Consider the following 22,598-nt stretch of genomic DNA (forward strand, 5'->3'; position numbering starts at 1 on the left):
GAAGTCTAATTGGACATGATGGAAACTAAACAATCAAATTTTCCAAAGATGTTTTCTGTTATTTTAAGTCGTTTTCATCACACTGATTTAAGTTTAAGTGTTCGTTTTTTAAAAATAAGTTTGGTCTTAGTTATTTGATGCTATAAAAATGGGAGTGTGACGTCGTGATTGACAGTTTCTCTAAACGAAGTAGTCACAGAGGCACCAACAAATTTTTGGGGGGATTTTCGGGAGGAGATTGGAGCTTCAACTTTAATTTCTACATGTCCATAACTGTTTATTTCACACAGTAAACTTTGTACTAACCATTTCTGCGGGAGTGAGGACGGGACCTTGATATCGCAGCTCCACTTCCCGCTCACTACTGCGCAGAATCAGGTCCCAAATCTGCGCAAGATGTCAGCGCCATATTAGGACTTTGGCGGCTTCACTTTTCACCAATGGAAGAGAGTGAAGTGGCGTCGTCCATCTTTTTTTACAGTCTATGGGATAGACAGAGGGACTAATATTAGCGTAGATGCTATTCTTCTTATGATATAACAAGTACATTGCGTGTTATAGGAAGTGTTCACGGTTGCGGTTGACCTAATTTATGCATCCTAACATTCCTTTAACGGATGTGAATTATAGAAATGGGATGTGTATGTCAGGTTAAAGAGATGTGTTTTTAGTCTAGACTTAAACTGACAGAATGTGTCTGCCTTCCGATTAGTGCCAGGAAGGCTATTCCAGAGTTTGGGTGCTAAATAGGAGAATGATCTACTACCTGCAGTTGATTTTGATATTCTAGGTATTATGAACCTGCCAGAATTTTGAGATCGCAATAGACGTGGCAAAGGACTATAATGCTCAAGTACTGAGGAGCTAAACCATTTAGTGCTTTGTTAGTAATTAGCAAGATTTTAAAATGCATGCTATGTTTAATAGGGAGCCAATGCAGTGTTGACAGAACCGGGGCTAATATGGTCATAATTCCTGGTTCTGGTAAGAATTGTTAACTGTAACTGCTGCATTTTGGACCAGCAGCTGGAGTTTTTCTTTCCACAGAAGAAGGTAAGCCATACAGGTTTGGAATGACATGAAGTACAAAATGATTACAATTTTCATTTTTGGGTGAACTATACCTTTAACACAATGTTGTGTGTGATTTGGCTCAGTGCGTCATGTTTTCTCAGACTGCATAGAATAGAATAGAATATACTGTACGAAGAGTGTCTAAAGTTTATCATGATGTTATTAATTAAAGTGTTGCAGGCAAGTGGTTTTAGCACTAGTCCAGATTTAAGTATCACTTTACTTAATACAACATGCTGAAACATTTTCAACATTACATTTGCAAATTGTTGCTGGATTTGGTCTGGTACATCTGATAAGATAAATTCGATTTTTTTGTGAATGTTTGAGAGCAATTTGTCTACAGTATGTCATGTATAAGAGCATGACCTGCTACACCTTTGCCTTACTTTCCCATTTCTCATTTATTGACGTTTTCTTTATATCAATAAATGTTAGCACCATCTTTTAATGTAAGTTAGATGACATCTCTGCATTATTGCCTTATTTACTGTTGTAACGACGTCATATAAAATAACAGTTATTTATAGGCTCCTAGTGTAAGGGATGGACCGGAAGCTCTGCAGAATCTGAACACCCATTATTCAAGTTCCTCTATTACTATTGTAGCTTCACTTTCATGCCGAAATTAAGGTGGATATGGAAGTAATGTAGCCCATTACTACGGGGTATTGGTCGATAGCGCCATCTGGTTTAATGTTCCTTAATATTTGGGGCCCTATCATACACCCGGCGCAATGGGGCGAACACAAGTGTTTTTTGTTTCAGCCCGACGCAGTTATCATTTTCAAGTCCTGCACCACGTTGTTTAAATAGCAAATGCATTTGCACCCATGGGCATACTGGTCTGAAATTGAGGTGTGTTCTGGCGCATTGTTGGCGCGTTGCTATTGGCAACTGAAATAGACTGCGCCATTGATCAACTGAAACCTGGTCTAAAGTCAATAGCTGTGTCTGAAATCGCTCCCTATCCACTATATAGTGCACTATTTAGGGTGTCGGCCATTTTGTAGTGGTGTCCGAATTCTGAGTGAACAACATCATTCCCTACTTTCGTTCACTACTTTTACCCACAATCCTCTCTGAATTCGAGTGTACATCCGATGTACACTTGCTGAGACACTATTTCCCACAATCCAACACGATAAGGCGTTAGAGCGCGAATGAAAAATAAATATAACGGACGGCAACAATGTCACCATAGCAACGGCGCACGCGAGATAGAAAACAATCATTTGAAGGACACTTAACAATCATTTGACTGACTGGAAACCCCACAAAAGTAATGAAAGTAATGTTTAAATAACGGAGGGGGGTTTTTTGGACAGTTTTATGTGTTTATTTATTTATTTATATACCGTTATATCTATATTTGAATAAACAAATGTGTTGTGTAGTGTTTTGTTCTCTTTTATTTTCACATATAAATGTAAAAAGTAAATAAATATGACAAGCAAGTCTTTTTTTAAATCAATTAACGCAATAAACGTGAAAAATACATACATACAATTGTTACATACAATTCATACAGCCAAAGATGGGTAAGTAATATTTATGACGAAATTGTCCGAGCTCTCTGGCGCGTGATGATTATGTCAGCGTCCGAATTCGCTCACTCATTTTCGTTCACTCTTTGCTGATGTAGTGCACTCAACTGCCATTCACTATGTAGGGATTAGTGAATGAGTGAACGAGTGAGCGGTTTCAGACACAGCTAATGACTCAGTATTTTTGTTGTTATTTTAAGGGCGCATTAGTAATATGCGTTTATAGGCGGGTGCACAACGCGGCGCGTGTACACTCTGCTTATTACACACACAGGGACGCCCAGCAACACACAAACATGCCAAATATTAAAAATAAAAGGATTACAATGTAAAAGATTATTATTGTGTGCATAAATATAGGGTGGAATCCAGCTGATCCCGTAGATGGTACGCTCGCGAGAAGCGTTCAGTCTTCCCACTGTCAAATTCCGCCATGTAAATAGCGAATCTGCCATGGCACAAGCGCAACTGGCTTTTAAAGGGAAAGGGAGATGAGACCCCGATTGGTTTATTGCACGTTACGCCCAAAACAAACCCATTACTCTCATTAAGAGACACGCCCTTAAAATGTTATCCATAGCAATGCTGTATGTCAGAGCGCTCATCCGTTTAACTGAAACCGATGCTACTTTCACGTCTATCACTCCGCGTCCTCGCTTTATAGCCTGCATCCGAAATCACATAGCCTTATTCCCTACTATAGTAGGTGAAACGTGACAAAAGAAGTATGTCTGTGATGAAGCAGAAAAAATTATATATCTTACTTATGTTTTATCATTTACTTATGTTTAATTATTTCATCATTTAGATCTTAAATATCGCTTAATCAAATGTAATCATCACATTTTAGGAAATCATGTTTCTCATTACTATCATTTTGATGTGTTTACCATTATTATCATTTGAGATGTATGTTTAAAGCTGCAGTCCGTATCTTTTTTGGGTTGAAAATGATCCAAAAGAAATTTTTGAGCAAGTACATAACCAGCCAGTGTTCAAAACTATCTGCTTGCGTTAGCTCGATTCAAAACGGTAAGCTTGTAATAATGTTTTTAATTCCAGTGGTACTGGTGGATTTCCGCAGGAAATTCGAGCATGTCTTTGTGTCATTACGTCACATCTGTACACATAAAGAAGATGTCCCTGCTAGTAAGCTATATAGTGTGTGAGGATGTTGGAAGTGGAGATTTATAGCCTTTTCTCACAGCACTTGATATCATTAAACATCAATTTGATGGCAGATCCAGAAAGGTTCAAATGACAGTTACCAGTGACAACGGGAGATTCACCCACTGTAAAATGCAAAAGACTTCGGATCGGCTACAGAAAAAAAGAGACTGCAACCGGGCCCATGCGAAACAAGGATAAATATCGGAAGGGCTTTTGAAAGGTACAAATTAGATTATATTCCAGTTTTAAATATGCATCTGATTACAGATATGTGTGTTTGTATTTCAAAGAGAACCAGTTCTGAGGAACATTAATTTGTTGGTATGACAATTAGAAATTAGACTGCACAGAAATGGAAACTGAACTACAGGTAGCCCTAATACACATTAAATGTAGTCACGCAGTGCTAATGTCGTTAACATTAACAATTTGAGAACAAAGTATAATTTGCACAGATATAATAAAGCGATCGTTAGATTTAATCAGTGCGATTTACTGCAATGCTTTTTTCCCCTTAGTTGGTCAGAACAAAAGTGGATGTTACTTACTTGTTCAGATGAAATTTTCCGGTGATAATTCTTATGTTGGTCATACTTCCAAAAAGTAGAATCTATGATTGCGAATGACAGTATCCAGACCGGCGCGGTGACTGACAGCCGCACATTCTCCTCAAAACATTAGATTCATCCGCGCACTGTGCCGTGCCGAGGCACAACCCACGTAAAGTTGATAATTCCGCGAATAGCTGCAATTGCAGATTTCGAACAGAGATGGCGACAAAGAGGAAAAACTACGGACTGCAGCTTTAATGCTTTTCTTTTATTAATCTTTATGCCTCAAATGTAGCTGATTGACTTAGGTTGAACTTTTGTACTTGGTGTTTAGATGAGGTCAAGAGTCTATAAGTTTCAAATAGACAAACCACAAATTCGTGAATGTCTCAGAATAATGTGATAAAGGAATGTTATCTTAGCTGAACATCTTGCAAAAGGAACATGTTGTGCCATTGTTCTGTATTGTATTGTATTAAGATGAACAACTTTCTGACACCTTTGGGGTACCAGACAATGTGTGTAAGCCACAGCCCCCCTCCACGATGTGAATCCACAAAAGAATGATATGTATTTGTCGTTAGTGTCTGCTCAATGTGATATAGGAACTTAGCCCTGTTCTGATAAGCATCTGCATAAGAGGGAGAATATTTTCTGTGATGGTCAGTCTCAACTTGCTCCTGCAACACTCTTTTCACAGAGAGCTCTCAAACAACTTACCTTTAGGCAAGAATATTATACTGTGTTTAATATTATTGTGTTATTATATTATTAATAATATTATTATACTGTGAGTGTTTAAATTATATTTTACTTCGAAATATTAGAAGTGGTTTTAACTGTTCATTCGTGTTTTTTATTTATTAAACTTTTAATCTTGATTATGGATGAATTAGGCTAATTTTACTCTTCATTTATTGATTTGATTGTCTGCTGTTAAGAAATAAAATTTGACTTAATCATCTGACTGGATCGCCTCCTTGCATCAGTCTGAGTTTACAGTATTAATAAAATAGTAGGTTGAAAAGTTGACCCGGATGACGGAGGTGTGCATAGGATGGACACTTCACTATCCCATGAGGCCACGGGAGAGGATTTATGAATGGCAGTGAGGCGTAACTGACGCTCGTAGGTCACGATAATGACAACATGGCGGGTGTAGTACGTCCAGATTACATTCATACTACATAGAACGTAGCCTACTTTTTTTTAACAGCCATTAAGTAATTACTTATTCAAAATAAGTACCTACTCGAGAGTAGACTATTTCGGACGCAGCCATACAAACGCAACTGCCGCCATCTTGCGTCTCAGTTACCTCAAAGATAATAATAATGTTACAGCCTATTGTTGCATTGTTCATCTAGTTACTATGCTGATTGTTTTGTACATGGATTATTTTTTCTTAGCAGAAGCGGAAAATAATATACAGGTAGGTTATGAAATAATTTGAAATCAAAAGAATAGTTCATTATTTATTAAGTCCATGTTTTCTGAACACTTTACCCTGCATCCTGAGCTTCAGTTTAGCATAGATAGATAAGACATTATTATTATTTTTTATAATAAGCCTTATATATTTTATACTTTACCCCAGCACTGGAAACAAAAGCAGCAGTCAAAACTGGTGTTGATCTTTACATCTTGTCCTCCCACTCCAATAAGTCCTCTGCCGCCTGGAGCAACTGCGGCTTTTTTAGCTCCACCCCCTCGTTACCCCCCTCCTTATCTCCCAGGGCCTGGGGCTTTGACATCCTGTTCTCTCACAATCTACAGACTCAAAGGGCACATCAAATCAGCTATCATTTGTCACGTGGAAGACAGAACAAAGAAAAGCTTCATTTTTCTTTCTTCAGCACCAAAATCATATTTAAAAAGGAGGGTGTGGGGGGGTTGAAAAGAGAAAAAATTTGTCTCTCTGTATGATTGGGTTTTGGAATGGAAGGACCCAGAGGCAACCGAATAAGCTCTGAACTAACTTTTAGAAATTAAGTTATTACAAAAAGACTATGGAAAATCTAATTACCAAAAGAAGTGTAGACAAAATGCAACAGCATCAAAAAATGTTGAAAGTTGTTTTCAGGTGAGAAGGTGAGATGATGTTATTCTGTCATGTCCCGCAGATGGCGCTGTGGTTCAATGAGGGACACAGTCAGTCATCATCTGAAAACGACTTGCAAAAGAAAATACATGCATTTATGGATGTTGCACAGGTATTACAATAGTCTCGCTTGGAAAAATGTTGTCTCCAAATAACTCATCGTATTAGAAATATAGCCTACATAAAAAATAAGCGGATACATAATTCAAATAATATCATTTAAATTCAACACTATAATTTAAATAGCCTACTATTAGTGGTTATAAATTAACAACGTTAATATTAATGTTCGGATCATTGAGACTAAATTAGTTCATTTGAACTGCAAAGTTTTAGATTTAGCTTTAGATGCTATATTGATATAGGGCGCTTTTGTTTTTCTTTCTTCAGGCTGTTTTATTTGTCTCAAGCTCAACTGTAAGAGCAGGGATAGTAATGTAACTCATATATATAGTTTGTTGGCGTGATGCACATGATTAGGATAACCATTACTCCCCTCATCTCTCTGTAAATTAAGGAAATGAAGTGCAGGCGCTCGAGGCAACATTCTAAGCTATTTAAATCTTTAAATTTACATCTTCCTCCAGCGTCAAGTAATTGAACTAACTCCGGGCTTGTTCCTTTAATTGAACAAAAATATCTTGTCTTCCTGCTGCTCGTCTGATGTGGGAAACTAATTTCAGCCAAAGGCGAGAGAAAAAAATTCGGCTCTTAAGTCCAAATAGTTTGCAACATATTCCTGTGTACAAACAGATTTGCTTTGCTGTGTTTTCACTCGAGAATGTGGACTATTATGTCGAAGGTGATAACATTAGCTCTGTGCCAAACGATTATTGAAGGTAATTGGAAAATATATTTTTTCAAAATTCAAATTTGTGACAAGAAGAGCTCTATCACGTTTCTCATTTGCAAAACTAAAAACTGAACTGAAATAAATTATAGGCCTATTTTATTTGTAATTATTTATTTCATAATTTGTTCTCGTTTGCCTCCGTTAGTACTGTAAATTATTTGAATTCAAATAAGCGTTTTTAGGTCATGCTACTCCTTACGAAAATTAACCATGGTTTTATTAGTAAAACTGTAACCATGTTTTTTTTTTTTTTTTTTTTTTTTTTTGGCGGATTGATACCATTTGTATAACCACAGTTTTGCTACAAATACCATGGTTAAACTATGGTTAGTGTAGGAAAAACATGGTTAATTTGTGGTTATCATGGTTTAACTACAATAATGGTAGAGGCCTACAATAATTTGTAGTAGTAAAACCATGGTTCAATTCCGTAAGAGTTTTCAACATTTTATGTTTCACTTTCTTTGCTCCCAAAAATTATTTTAAGACAAAGCTTTCTTAAACTTTGGCATGTTTTGTTTTCGTCGTAAACATGACGTCTGACGTTAAACTGACGTGACATCTTAACCGTTCGATATTTTTCAGACAATTTCTAAAACATTTAATTTTAGTTTATTAATTAAGTATTGATTAAGTTGCCGTTTTCTTGACCGTTGTGGATTTTAAAACGTTTTTAATTGGCGTTCAGTTTGGTCACTGGTTGGCGCCAGATGTCAAGGTATAGGCTACAGCAAATTTTCAAGAGAAGTAGAACACTATTACAAAAGGGCTAAAACTGTCAAATATCATTTTTGTAAAATCTTTTTCTTTCCAGCACAATGAGCCTGTCTTCCACCTGAAAGCTGTATGCCATCGAGGCAGAGACATCTCTATCTAGCCGCGCGCAAAAATTGAAATGGCGCGTTTGGCTCGAGGCGGTTGTGTGTGGGCGCCTTTTGCAGAGGCACAATGCATATCGATATACGTCATTTAGTTTTCATGGCCAGCAGAATATTATTAGGACGCTGAGAGAAACATTTTAAAACCAAATTAAGAAGATACGTTATTCTAAGCCCGCAAGAATAGCTGAAATAGAAACAAAAAAAGATGACAACAGAAAAAAAATATTATTCGTAAATTGTAATACTGTATATTTAAATAGGTTCAAACAAAAGATTGTTTCTCTTTTGCTAGATAAAGCTAAAGACATGCTCACAGGTAACCTAGTAAACCGTTATCCTCGCGCATGCACATATCTTTGTTCAAGTAGACGAATAAATGACGATAAATGCGATTAAAACACATATATACGCAGACTTCCAAATGTGAATAGCAAGATCAAATGTTGTTCTTGTAACTCGCCCCAGCTCAGGCAGGGTTGAGCTAATTGTAGCCTAATCCTGCCCCGGGGCGTTTGGAGAGCCTTGAGCAAGAATTCTTGTTCAGCTGTCCTCTGTTATTCGGGCTGGAACGCTGTGCCTTCAACGCTCTCTCACGCTTCAACAAAAAAGGAGCAAGAAAGAAAAAAAGCGAGGCTAAGACACGCCACGATCGATCTCATGTTTTAAAGAGGGCTGAAGATACATTTACAGCTATGTCTTCCAAGGTAAGGACGCAGCCTTGACTGACTCCCCTGTGTAGCTTTTGTGGAAAGTGTCTATAGCAGAGACTGTGGTCTGTGTTTTAAACGAGTTTTTAAAGCCACAGCGACCTATATAGCGCCGCGTTAGATTTCGCTGGATTCAGAACGGAATTGTCACCGAAGAGCTCTTGGAGTGCCGAAAAACATTATTACGAAAAGTTCTTTCTAAAGGACAAGCAACCTTCATCAGAGACAGTCTGCTAGAATCCTTCCTCAGATTGCGTCGGACATCCTAAAATGTTTGAAACGGTACGGTGGATTCTGTCAAATTCTCGAATGTTTCTCCAGTGCTTCTTTTGCATTCGTTTTCGGTGTCGTGCTTTTGCGGTTTTAGATCAGGGAGGGCTGATATGAGTGTACAATGAGAGGTCAGAGCACTACTGTATGCCCACTGCGTACAGGAAGTGCGGTACACAGAGTTGTAGGGCTATTTTACGCACTCCAGGGACCTGGCGCAGTTTTAACATCACAAACTATTAGTTCTGACTTTGAGGATAGGCTATCTCTTATCATCGTTTGCTTCCGTCCTAGTATGTGTGTATATATATATATATATATATATATATATATATATATATATATATATATATATATATATATATATATATATATATATATATATATATAGGCCTACTGAGAACACATTTTAATGATAACTTGTAGTTTAGTAACTGAGTGAGATGCTGATTCAAACCGCTCTGACGGATTCACTGTTCATTTCAGTATAGAATTCGTCAGACTGATTCGTAGTTATGAGTCTATTTGAGTGACTCATTAAAAGAACCGGCTCATAAGAGTCATTTGTTTGTTATGGGACTACACTGGCCCCGTTTGTTTTTCTGATATGTTTTTTATTGAAAATATGCTTTCTTGTCATTATGTCACGGTACTCTGTGTTTTAATCTCATAAAACTTAATTCAGAAGAATGTAATATAGCCATATTATGTTTTTAGCCATGGCTCTGTAGATTCACTAGATACAATGGCTGTTTTTTTTTTAATATCGTGAAAAGTGGGGCAGTTCTCCTGACGGTGCTACCCAGGCCATAAATCCATATATATTTGGATAACTCATATTAAGTAGTTTGTCTTTTAAAAACATTATAAACTATTTGAAAGTTAACTATAGGCTAGCTAAAACATGGACCCATTTCATTTTTGACATTTCATAGTTTAATGTCTAATGGCTAGACATAGGATACATTGTCCTATATAGAAGTATATAAGACCCTGACGTTAAACCATGTGCACACATTGCTCCAGGCATTATGCCTCTGGAAATGGGACTTTAACCATCTGTTTTGGCGGAATTGTTTGGTACACCAAACAAAGGTCGATTCATGCCACAATAGCATTCATGCATCATGGTCCCTATGGTTTAAATGTAAAGAGCTGTAAGAGGAGACGACAATGAGACCTTCAGCACCAACTGAATCTTTATTATAACGCAGCATCATTTCGTGTTTTATGTTTGACCTTGTGGACATTTGAGTCTTGTTTAGCCTAATTTTATTTCAATTCAAAATGTTGATTTTTTTTGCTCTGAGAAACTTTTAAAGAACTGGAAAGCTGTTGGTGATGAGGTGTTTTGAGTCTCACACATTCACCCAATATCTTTAATTAGGAGTTTACACTTTTTCCCTCTCTTTCCCCGGAGGTAGACACCTACAGTATTAGGATCCATCCCTCTCTCTCTCTCTCGCTCTCTCTCTCTCCTTCTCTCCCTTTCGTACTCGCTAATAAGCATCACTCCATTTCTCCCCTCCGGTTCTATGAAAAAAGGAGGGGGAAAAAAACGGCAGGCAAATTTTCTTAATTAGACTTGTGGTGCTAATTCTTAAGGTAAAAAACGCAATTTAAGGGAAGATGTAAAAGTGATCTCCCGCGTATTTGCAGGCCAGAATCGCACCTTAGATCTCGGAGATTGAAGGGGAGAAGGGAACCAGGAGCTGTTGGTTTGATACTGTGCTGTTTGTACAGGAGGGAAGGAGCATGTCTCGGCTGTCTTTGACCCGGTCCCCAGTGTCTCCTCTGGCCTCTCAGGGAATCCCACTGCCGGCTCAGCTGACTAAAGCAAACGCTCCAGTCCACATTGACGTAGGCGGGCACATGTACACCAGCAGTCTGGCCACCCTCACCAAATACCCAGACTCCAGGTAAGACAACCTGTCGTGATTTGACGCTGACTTTATTGGAACGGATAAGGCTGATGTTGACGTAAAACTGTCATGTTTACAGAGCTCTTATGAGCATTTATATTGTTATTCTGTGGTCTAACTTCCTTTTTGCCTCCATATAAGTGCAATGTATATAGAGATAAATCAAAGATGTATTTAGTTGCTGTACTTTTAAATGACTTAAAGCTAATTAGCTTAAAAGATATGATTTTACCACTGCCACTTGTAGAGTCATGCAATTCCTACATGCTGCATCCATCCCAACTGTAATCTACGGAGATTTGCGGATAAAGGGAGGTAAAGGGACGCCACCTGTTAGAGATGTGTGTGTGCAAGATGGGAAGAGAGTGTGAGAGCTTTGCCACATCTGTTCAGGTTAACAGAGAGCGTGGCTCGCTCTGATTTATTAATGGATATGGAGCGAGAGAGCAACGAGAAGGAGGGAGGAGAGGAAAATGGGGGGAGGGTGAAAAGCAGGCAGCATTTTAATTGCTTTTTGGAGAAAAAAAAAGAAAGAGTCTGAGATGAAAAACTAAGATTGCCTAAAGCTATATGGTGAAATTCTAACTGGGGGAACGGCAAGACCATATGAGAAAAGGACCACCCGAGGCACAAAAGGGGGAATTGGTTTTCTTATTAAGTGTTTTGCATCGGTTTCCAGAATGAGAGAGAGAGAGAAAGAAAGAACGAACGGAAGAATGAAATAGGATGAGAGAATGAAATAAGAACATTTTGCAAAGATAAAGTCGATTTATCCAAAGAACAGAAATAGCGTACAGCGTAATTCCCATTGCTTGACCCCATTCCGGCAATTAAATCAGGTTAAAATAATCAACTTGTATGTTCACCCTTAAACTTATTTCAAATGTAGATGTGAAGAAAAAGGAGCGTTTTTGTTAGAGAATGTCTTTTCTTTCATCATCATTCTTTATGTCGTGTAGTGCTTGCATAAAACTTTTTTAAGTTGAATTGTCATTGAGTTTCATTTTCTCCCCCCAGAATCAGTCGCCTGTTCAACGGCACAGAACCGATTGTTTTGGACAGTCTGAAGCAGCATTATTTTATCGACAGAGACGGAGAGATATTCCGCTACATCCTGAGCTACCTGAGAACCGGCAAACTGCTTCTTCCTGATGACTTCAGGGTAAGGAACACACACCGAATGTCTTCAGAAGGTCCAAACTTTCATTTGACTACTTTATTTTAAGGTGACGTAGTTATATTGTACTTACTCAAATAAGTACTGAGTAATATTAATTAACTACATGTACTGACTATAGAGTTACGGTTAGGATTAGGTTTAGTAACTTGTAATTATGCATCATTTACTGTAATTACTATAGTAAGTACATGTAGTAACGTGTAACGATGTCACCTTAAAATAAAGCGTTACCTTTCATTTAGTTCCTCTCTTAGCATCACGTGAATAGCCTTGAGGTGAAATGCAAAGGCCAGACAGAACCACAGAGAAATTATGGTTTCAATACACCATAGGTGTGGAATAATTCAACCTTATCTTAAGCTTCATATCTATAAAATTGGGGGCACACTCTTAAAAATAACATCCTTTAACAACAAACTTTAACATCCATGAAACCTTTCCATTGCACATAAGGTTCTTTATACAATAAAAAATGGTTCTTTTTTCCATTGTTCACTGAAAGGTTCTTTAGGAAACCAAAAATGGTTCTCCTATGACATCGCTACGAAAACCTGCTTTTGTAACGTTTATTTTTCATCCTACAAAGTTTCTCCAGTCACTAAAATTGCCTCAGATCATCTTGAGATATGGCATCTTAAATTTGAGCAATTGGATTTTTGTTGATGACATTGTTCCTCAGAAACACCTTGGCTGCGTCCGAAATGCAAGTACATTTATAGCAACAACTCAAAATAGTGTGGAATACAATTTCTGACTTCAAACACACATAGCTGTAAGTCTTTTCTTCAGTGACGGCAGATAAGTCGGTGAAGTATTATTCCTGCCTCAGTCAAAAATCAGATGGGTAAAGGTATTTGTGTCAATGGGATTAATTAGGGTGAGACTAGTCATTCCCGCCTCAGGCTCCGTGGCTAGCTTTCCTCCACTGTGTTAGACCGTTTGATAACAACACATCAAATATGTAACTGCACTGAGAGGCACATCATTACATCCCATTATGCTTAACTTTTCACACTTCGCCCATCAAAACTCACCATGCCCTGACCTGTGAGAGCGGGGAAACTCGATGACTACATGACCTAGTCGCCGTTCAGCCATTGTTGGGTCTGTCTGTAAGGCCTAGAAACCTACAAACCTCTTTTTCATCCAAAAACCTATGAGAACCTTCCATAGCAGCACCTCCCGTGAGAGGTGATGGGATACGTTTGGTTTCCTCCCAGATGTCTGTTTCATTTGCGTATTCATAAGACTCGACTTATTGGCTTAATTGGCAACATTTTTGTTCTTCTAGAAGAGTTTGCTCTTGAAAACCGTGTAGCGTATCCATCTTCATTTGTCTATATGGATATGGCCTAAAGACTAAATTCACTCTACTGTGGGCCGTTGCTTTTACATTCTCTTTCCCAAAAGTGAGTCACAGAAAGAGCCCTGTTAAAACATACCCAGCCTTCACTGCAGACCTGGGAAAGAAGCGGAGCTTGTTTTTCTTTGAATTAGCAAGAGCCTGAAGGCCTAAAGTCTCTGTATCCATGTTGTCAGCACCAGTATGGGCTAAAGAAAGGAACATAGGGAATAAAGAGGGAGAGAAAGAAGAGAGGGTGAGGGAGGGGTGTGGGTAAGAAAACAACTCCTTTTCTTGTGGTAATTGTAAAAGAGCGTTGTGTCTGAGATGGTGTGTGCTATTGTTGTGCGTGGCGTAGCCTGCAGTGGAATGAGTAGTCTTACAGGGTGGGGATGAAGAGCCAGCAGGGTCGAGATCACAGCTATCTCTCACGGCCACCAGGCACACAACCAGAGAATGCTATCAGCGTTTCAGGCAGAACTGCCTTTTAGCCCTCATGTTTGGGGTCTGAGAGATCCCAAGGCCCTTTAATATCTCCAAAAACATTAACATTGACTATCAGGTTAATGCGTCAGGATTTTTCTCAATCTAACGAGAACTGACAAAATCGTAACTCGATAACATCCATCAAACATGCTGCATGATGAATTTTACCTCACTGTTTGGGGTCTATAGGTATATTTCACATAATTAGAACATTTTTGAGAAAATCTCAAAATGTGTAAAATGATGGGAAATATACCTATAGACCCCAAAGTCTATAGGTATTTTCTTTTCTGAAAAGTGTATGCGTTAATAAAACCATATAATATACTATTATTAAACATTGGGCAGCTGTAAACTATATATATATATATATATATATATATATATATATATATATATATATATATTGTATTAAATAATATTATTATAATATATTATTATTATTATTATGATATAATATATATAATTTTTTCACCATTAGAAACGTGGTATTTAGACGCTTATATTTTGAATATTTAGAAGTTTTTCTCCAGATTATACCCGTAGTATTGTTAAATATATAAAAACAGAGATAAGACGGACTTGAATTGCTGCATAAAATCAGTGTTTGTTACACAAGCGGTAACACCACTAACTTTGGTTTATTATTCATTTTCCTCCCATGCATACCACCATGTTTATATTGGAAATACTTTCATTTCTGTAGTGTTTGTAATGGCTGGACTGAGGCGCGTTGCCATCTGGTTTAGTGGTGAATGAAAGGCGAGTGTAAGTGGGGTAAATGTGCTCGAGGGTGAAGGAGCCCTCAGGCAGAGGCAGCAATCTGTGCTGTCCGACCGGAGAATCTGTGAGTGAGGGGAGAGCCGGAGGGGCTCCCCCCCCATCCCCCTCGCCCTGGTCCCGGCTAGAGACGGGTCAGATGGGCAAAACTGCTCCATGTGTTGGTCTGGGTTCATGCTAAATGCTAAACGACATGTGCTTTGAAACACACAGTACTCAATCATTACATGGGTTTGAATTTCTTCTTTTGTTTTTCCTTTTATGTAAGAGTTTGCATTGTAAACAAAATTATATATTATTTCTATTAGTCCGTCATGTCTTACCTAGTGGATTCACACCATCATACCAATTACTTATGTAAAATTTTAATTTGAAATGATATTTGATCGTGACAGAGTAGGACTAGAAAATAATTCGTAGTCCATTCATTTTTTGTTTGTTATTTTGTCACTTGGTGGTTTGTTTGCTTGGTCATACATTTGGTTGATGGGTTGTTTGTCCATTTGTTTGTGTATGTTTGTTCGCTCATGCTTTTACTCGATTGGTGGTTTTTCTTTGTTCATTAATTTGCTTGATGGGTTGTTTATTTTTTTATTCATTTCTTTCATTCAGTCAGTCAATGGTTGGTTAATTTGTCAGCTTGTGTTTGTTTGTTTATTTGCTGATTTGTTTGCCCACTTGTTTTGTTTGTTCATTTGTTTGTTTATTTGCTGATTTGTTTGCCCACTTGTTTTGTTTGTTCATTTGTTTGCTCAATGGGTGTTTTGTTTGTTCGCTTATTCATTAATGTGTTTGTCGGTGCATTTTTTGTCTGCTTAGTCGTTCATTCATTCAATGGTTGGTCTATTTTCTGCTCATTCAATCTTTTGCTGGATGGGTTGTTTGTTCGTTCATCCTTCTGTCTATCTTTCTGTGCATACATTCACTTCCATGTGTTGTCCCTGCAGGAGTTCCAGCTGCTGTTCGAGGAGGCTCGGTTCTACCAGCTGACGCCCATGGTGAAAGAGCTGGAGCGCTGGAAACAGGACCGGGAGCAGCGGCGGACGGCTCAGCCCTGCGAGTGCCTGGTGGTGCGGGTGACCCCTGACCTGGGCGAGAGGATTGCCATCAGTGGTGACAAGGCCCTCATAGAAGAGATTTTCCCAGAGACCGGGGATGTCATGTGCAATTCAGTGAACGCCGGCTGGAACCAGGATCCAACCCATGTTATTCGCTTTCCACTGAATGGCTACTGCAGGCTCAATTCTGTACAGGTACAGCACTGTCATTAATAATACCTTGTATTTGATGGTCATCAATTACTAATACACTACCGATCAGAAGTTTGGATTAAGATTTTTTTTATGTTTTTGAAAAAACAGTATTATAGTGAAATATTATTACAATTTAAATGAACTGCCTTCTAGTACATTATATTTTAAAGTGGTGTTTATTGGTGTGGTGCAAAGCTGAATTTTCAGCATCATTACTCCAGTCTTCAGTGTCACATGATCCTTCAGAAATCATTCTAATATGCTGATTTTCTGCTTAAGAAACATTTATCATTATTATCAGTGTTGAAGACAGCTGAGCTGCTTAATATTTTTGTGGAAACCATGATACATTCTTTGATGAATTGAAACTTCATAAGAATAGCATTTTTTTGAAATAGAAATCTTTTGTAACATTATACGCATTGCGTCCTTGCTGAATAAAAGTGTACATTTATTTATTTTTTAAATCGCACTTACCCCAAACTTTTGAACGATAGAGTATACTTGGGTGAATCTCATGATAACTAAAAAAATATTGCTTTACAATTATGAAAATAATGAAAATCACCAATAAGAATAATGGAAGTAGCAAAAAAAGTGTGAAAGTAAAATGTTAATGAAGATTTGGAGAAAAAATGTCATGAAACTTATGTCAAAAGTTTTCTTTATTATTATCATTTCGGGGTATCATCAGTGTTTGTTACAGACATCCCCTGTAACAAACAAACTCAGCCTGTAACAAACGGCTCATCGGTAGTGTATTAGTAATTAGTAATTCTTTATTATTATCATTTTCGGTGAACTAGACATGTTTTTTTCTTGAGATTTACCCATTTATGTTTAATTTTTATCGAATTTGACATGTGTAGTCCAGACAAAAAGAGCCACGGTGCTCGACTTGGAAACGGTGATTCGAACCTGGACTGCAACATGCAGCATAATCCCACATTATACTCTTTATACTGCCTGTCAATTAAAAATGCTCAAAAAGCCCTAAAATAAAACCAATAATTACATTTAAATTATATAACTATTATAAAGGATTCGGTGAACTTTAAAGTTTTGACTTGGACTTAGAAAAAGTTTTGTTGGATTGCTGGGATATTGGGTGCGCTGTGCTTGACTGCTTCCTGCCAACATGAAGAGATGTGAGAGGGTGTGAGATGTAGAAGGCAGGTGTGGCTCCACAGCTGCAAAGGTGCAGTTATGCCCCACCATTTGGCTGTTTAAAAGGTGCTAAAACAGACACACAGATACATCCACATACATGCGTCTGTGAATCCTGGAGGCGATGCTAATGTGGGGAATATGTAGTCATGAAACCGAGAGGAGAAGAGAGGGAAATGATATGCATAATTTATTTTTAACTCGTCCTTAAGACAAATCTCTCCGTTTGAAAAAGTGCTCCAACATTTCTGTGCCTGAAGCGTTTTAAACACACATGCTACATTTTTAATACTGTACTTTGGTTTCTTTGAACAACCTAAACTGGTTTACGCAACTTTTTTACACACGCCTAATTGACTTACTGTATTACTAATTAGTGTGTCTGATTATGTATTTTTTCTGGGAAAAAAAAGGTTGCACTTATCCGACTAAATTGTGCGGGTGGATTTTTTTGAAAGCCCCGTTTTTGTCACATCTCGGGTGTTCACAAAAAAACCCCTATGAAATATGAGTAGATCAGAGAGGAATGACAGAGGACGAGCGATATGGAAAAAGACAGAGTAAGAGAGAGAGTTTGTTGGCAAGAAATTGTAGCCTTTACTGTAAGAAAGTTAGTAAGTGATGCAACCATCAGCGCTGTGAGTGTAATGTCAAAATCATAAGCCTTCAGATATCAATGCGTGAATATTTGAGAGGCTTGTGACACTCTATATATGTTCATTCTGTCTTCACGAATAGCTCTAGATATGGATGTTTTTTATTAAAAGAACGGATTAAATTTAAATTAAGGGTATAGTTCACCTAGAATTCACCTTTTTTCTTCTGTGGAACACAATTTCTTTTGAAAATGTTTTTTGTCCATACAAAGTCAATGGGGTCCAAAAAATTGACGTTCATCGAAGTGTCAAAACAACACTTTTCAACTCATTCTTCAAAATATCTTCTATTCTTCACAAGGCTGAGTAAATGATGATACAATGAAATGTTTTTTGGTGAACTATCCCTTTAATCCTCTAAAAGTGGCCAAAAGTTTTAAAATCCCACAAAAAGAACGAACTTCAAAGCCAAACGATTTGTGTATTAAAACTCGCTTCTGTAACACTGATGCAACCAAAACCTAACATGGACCTTAATGGCGATATATGTTCTTGAAAAGATGCTTCAAAAACGCAATCTTTCTTTGTGCACGGTAGGGCCTTGTATCATCTGCTGATGTCTTTCATTCCTCATTCGTAAGTCATAAGAAGTGTTCATTTCCTCTACAAGTTTCTCCGCAGCCTCAACTTCCAAAGTGAGGATAAGGATGGACATTTTTTCTCAGGCCCTGTGCAGTTCAGCTGATTCCTTCGTCTTCATCATCTCTTTTTTTTTTTTTTTTTTTTTTTTTGCGGAGGGACTTTTATCTGGCTCTGTAGCCCCGAGCCAGAACTTTCATTTTCATGTGAAGCACACTTGAAAGAAGTGCAGGAGTAAGTGAATACTCAAGGCTGCATGTATTGAATTTAAAAAAGAATCTACAAGCACTCCAACAGATAAAACATTTGGTTGGCTTTTTTTTGCGGTGGTGGGAATGACAGTGACAGCGGCCGCCCTGAGACGTCTCTCGGTGAGGGATCTCTGACAGTAGCTGAGATTGTGTGCATTGGGTTTGTAATGAAAGAGTCGGGCGGCTACAGTGTGGGCTGTCAGTGGGGGAGCCTATTCTCATTTGACTCGGCATCAAACCCCTGTAAACAGCCCAGGGGATGTCTGCTCGCTCCTTCTCATCCCGGGTGGATGGTCTGGAGAGAGAAACGTCTGAGGGTTAATGCAAGCGTGAAGTTGTTGATAGCGCTGTTACTGAGATTGCACATTTTAAATGCGTCTTGATGCAACTATGTGAAGTGCTGATAGAGTGGCATAAACAGGAGTTTACTTTGAAAAAAAGTCACACCGAGTTTTTCATATTCTCATTATAGAGAACTTGAACTCAAAATAACAGACACAAAATTCCACTGGTTTCTCTTGGGTCCTAGAGAGACTGTTGCCATCTTGATGCAGTTAGGTGAAGTGCTTAAAAAGCAGCTTATTTTATGATAAACATCATCTCAAAATACTAAGACTTCCCTGGTTTCTCTTAGGTCCTGGACTGTTCCAAAAAGGGTTGCCATCTTGATTCAATTATGTAGAGTATTATAATCTGCTTACTCCAAAAACCCATAGTGAGTTTCTCAAATTGAACAAAGAACTTCTCAAGATAGTAAAAATGTCCCTGGTTTCTGCTAGGTCCTGGAGAGACTGTTCCAGAAAGTTTTAACATGGCATTTGTCTCGACGTAACTATAGAGCGCTGATAGAGTTGCATAAATGGAGTTTACTTTGTAAACTAACATTGTATGAAAAGCATCATCTCAGAATACGGATAACTGTCCCTGGTTTCTTCTAGGTCCTGTAGAGACAAAAGGGTTTAATCTGGTGCTGTCTTGATGCATTTAAGTTAAGTGCTGATACGAGTAGCATAGGAGTTCACTTCATTTATATAAAACTTAATCTCAAAATTCGAAAAAACTCCCCTGGTTTTTCTTAGAAGGTTCCAGAATTATGCAGTTGTTTTAAAGGTATAGCGGAGGATCTTTCCAAATTTTAGATAAGACCCGCCCTCTCCACTTTTTGAAAAGTTTGATTGATTCACCAGAATGATTGACAATTAGGAGGACCAATAGTTTAGACTACCCACCAGGAAGTAAAACATCCTCCGCTATACCTTTAAGAGTAGCATAAATTGAAAATAGCAAAACTCCAAAAACCCATAGTGAGTGTCTCAAATCGAACAAACTGGTTTCTCCTGGATCCTAGAACGACAGTTCCAGAAAATTTTAGCATGGTGTTTGTCTTTGATGCAAATATAAGTGCCGATAAACTAGCATAAATATTGTACGTAAATCATCTTTACTCAGAATACTGAGTGTTCAATCCCTGGTTTCTTCTAGATCCTGGTGAGGCTGTTGGTGTCTTGATTCATCTGTATGAAGTACTGGGTATCTCATATTGTCCTGAAATATCAGTATATTTAAATATGTCCCTGGTTTCTCCTAGGTCCTGGAGAGACTGTTCCAGAAAGGCTTCAGCATGGTGGCGTCATGCGGCGGAGGCGTGGACTCCTCCCAGTTCAGCGAGTACATCCTGAGTCGGGAGGACAGACGGTGTCAGACCAGCCACACGCCCATCCGGATAAAACAGGAGCCTATGGACTAGCCAGCTCTTGCACCGACCACGAACACCTCAGTCTGCTTAAAAAAAAAAAAGAAAAAAGAAAAAAAAAGAAAACCGCCAGCGGACAAATAGAAGGCTTTATTTGCAAGAAGAGTCTGCTTCGACTCTTCGGACTCCAAGAGGACTAAAATCCTAGTAAATGTTCGAGTTATTTCATCAACGACCCCAAAACTCCTCCAAAAGATGCTTTACAAACCCAAGCGAGCCACAGGATGGCTTTTCAGCTACTGACCTCGAGTTGAACTTTTTAACTCTTTATTTGGCTCGAGTCATGAAAAATGCACTCGTTGATCTATATTTCCACTGTACAAGAACCATGACATAACTTTGCGATTGTAAAGTCTGAGAAGAACTCTACGAGGAAGTTGTGTTTGTGGCGAACGCACCCTTCCGGCTAGAAGACTTTCAAATGAAGCACCAGTCAGATCTCCAAGCTCCCGGGCCAAATTAACCACAAAATACATAAGTCTGTCCTCTGATCCATTTTTAATCTTGATATCTAATGTTCTCATTTTCCAGTCTCATCTATGTAAATCAGTTCTTTTATGACCTACAGGTTTATTGCTATTGTCTCGCTACATGAAGGATATGAGAGCAGTTCTCAGAAGTCATTTGGTTGTAAGTGCGGTCTGGAGTTGGCCGCGTAGACGCTTTGACTCGAGGCTAAAGCGGACGGTCTGGTAATGCATTCAGCGCTGGGCAGAGAGGCTTTTAGCTCTAGCACGTCTGAAGGGAAACCTGGACTCGCTTGTCTGATGGCATCGCTAAGCCCTCGACTTTCTTTCGGGTGCCCGTTTTCTTCAAAACTAGCCCTGAACGTACCATCTAGCAGCTTCGAAAAATTCATTATACATCATGATTGCTTTGAGTAATCGGTTAAAAAGCAAATATCTCTTTGTAGATACAATTCCCTTCGCGTCTAAAGCAACATCATCGTTTGATGAAGGCACCTTTTAAAAAATACGTTTAGTCAGCACTTTCAGGGGGAGCTGCTCGGACCGCCAGAGAAGAGGGGGATAACTGTGCCCCCTCAAGGGTCGGGTCAGACTTCTCTCCAGTCTCCAGGGGTTAAGGTCACTTTCCCACAATCCCTTTTGATCGCTCTCCCTTAGCAAAACAGTGCAATCAGAGCCACTTGGAGAGAGACTGAGGGAGAGTAAACTTGAAAGGTTAGCTTCACTAAGTCCTGTTAACTACAGGGCTGGTAAACAGACTGAATTGTATAATGTGTTGTAAAAAGGCACATTTAATAAGACAGCTTTTTAAGGCTCTCCACCTCACCATTTCAAAAGGAAGGGTCACTGAAATGTCACGGATATATTATGCTATTTGTTGTCTTAACTGGCCATTGTTTCTTTTATGCTGTGTTCAGATATCTTCGATTTGTCGCACATTGTACATAAAGGCTCACGGACGCTTCGCAGGTCCCCCTGAATGCAACTTACCATCTCGCCGCTGTGCAACTGCCATTTTTTTTTTTTTAAAGAGAGATTTTTAAGAAAAAAAATTAAAGACTATCTTGTCTCCAGTGCAACGAGGGTCAGAGAAGCTGCGTCGGACATTACAAAAATCTTAATTTAAATACTGCTCTAATGGATGTTGTGTCGAGATGTATATTGCAGTATGGTCCAAATGTATATTATTTAAATACAAATTTTTTGTAATGGATTATTATTGATATGAATCGTAGTGGTATGTCAGGCATGTGTTCATTTGAATTGTCATATTCTTTTTGTAATTGGTGTTGATAAATGAACTTTTAATAAATTGTTGGGATTCTTTCCCTATTTTAAACCACTGACAGCATGTATGTGAATGTGTTGGATGAACTTTTGATACAAATGACTGAGCATTTGAAGTGAATATCGTAAACAGGCCAAGACTAAACAGAATTAGCGACATATTTTCCTAGTGAAACATTATTTTGGTTCATTACTTGGATGGAGGCAGATCTGAATGCGAGCTTGCAGTCATTGTAGAGGGTTTCAGTGGACGAAACGATTGGAGAGGTCCTGCATACGTCACCAGAGAGAAGTCTGTCGTTTCACTGAAAGATTGAGGCA

The 22,598-nt window shown here is 38.4% G+C and overlaps 1 protein-coding gene across 3 annotated transcripts; it reads left to right on the forward strand.

Annotated features, from left to right (window-relative positions):
• The first annotated feature begins 8,685 nt into the window (after positions 1 to 8,685).
• On the forward strand, positions 8,686 to 22,333 carry kctd15a (potassium channel tetramerization domain containing 15a). Of its 3 annotated transcripts, none has more exons than XM_082159217.1 (5): positions 8,686 to 8,881; positions 10,898 to 11,073; positions 12,094 to 12,238; positions 15,812 to 16,117; positions 19,550 to 20,040. In XM_082159217.1, the coding sequence occupies exons 1-5, from the start codon at positions 8,870 to 8,872 to the stop codon at positions 19,706 to 19,708; spliced, it is 798 nt and encodes a 265-aa protein (XP_082015343.1). In that variant the 5' UTR covers positions 8,686 to 8,869; the 3' UTR covers positions 19,709 to 20,040. The 3 variants fall into 3 exon arrangements, with proteins under 3 accessions (XP_082015343.1, XP_082015341.1, XP_082015342.1); XM_082159215.1 differs by lacking the exon at positions 19,550 to 20,040 and adding an exon at positions 20,359 to 22,333 and having other exon boundaries at positions 8,713 to 8,881; XM_082159216.1 differs by lacking the exons at positions 8,686 to 8,881; positions 19,550 to 20,040 and adding exons at positions 8,891 to 9,166; positions 20,359 to 22,333.
• Positions 22,334 to 22,598: the final 265 nt, after the last annotated feature.

The sequence above is a fragment of the Leuciscus leuciscus genome (assembly GCF_965113295.1).
Source record: "Leuciscus leuciscus genome assembly, chromosome: 25".
Classification (NCBI taxonomy): Eukaryota; Metazoa; Chordata; class Actinopteri; order Cypriniformes; family Leuciscidae; genus Leuciscus; species Leuciscus leuciscus.

Bases quoted from the DNA above. Each gene is read 5' to 3' on its own strand.
- kctd15a (XM_082159217.1), top strand. The intron at 11,074-12,093 runs GTAAGACAACCT...TTCTCCCCCCAG, and splicing joins ACCAAATACCCAGACTCCAG to AATCAGTCGCCTGTTCAACG. The intron at 16,118-19,549 runs GTACAGCACTGT...GGTTTCTGCTAG, and splicing joins GCAGGCTCAATTCTGTACAG to GTCCTGGAGAGACTGTTCCA.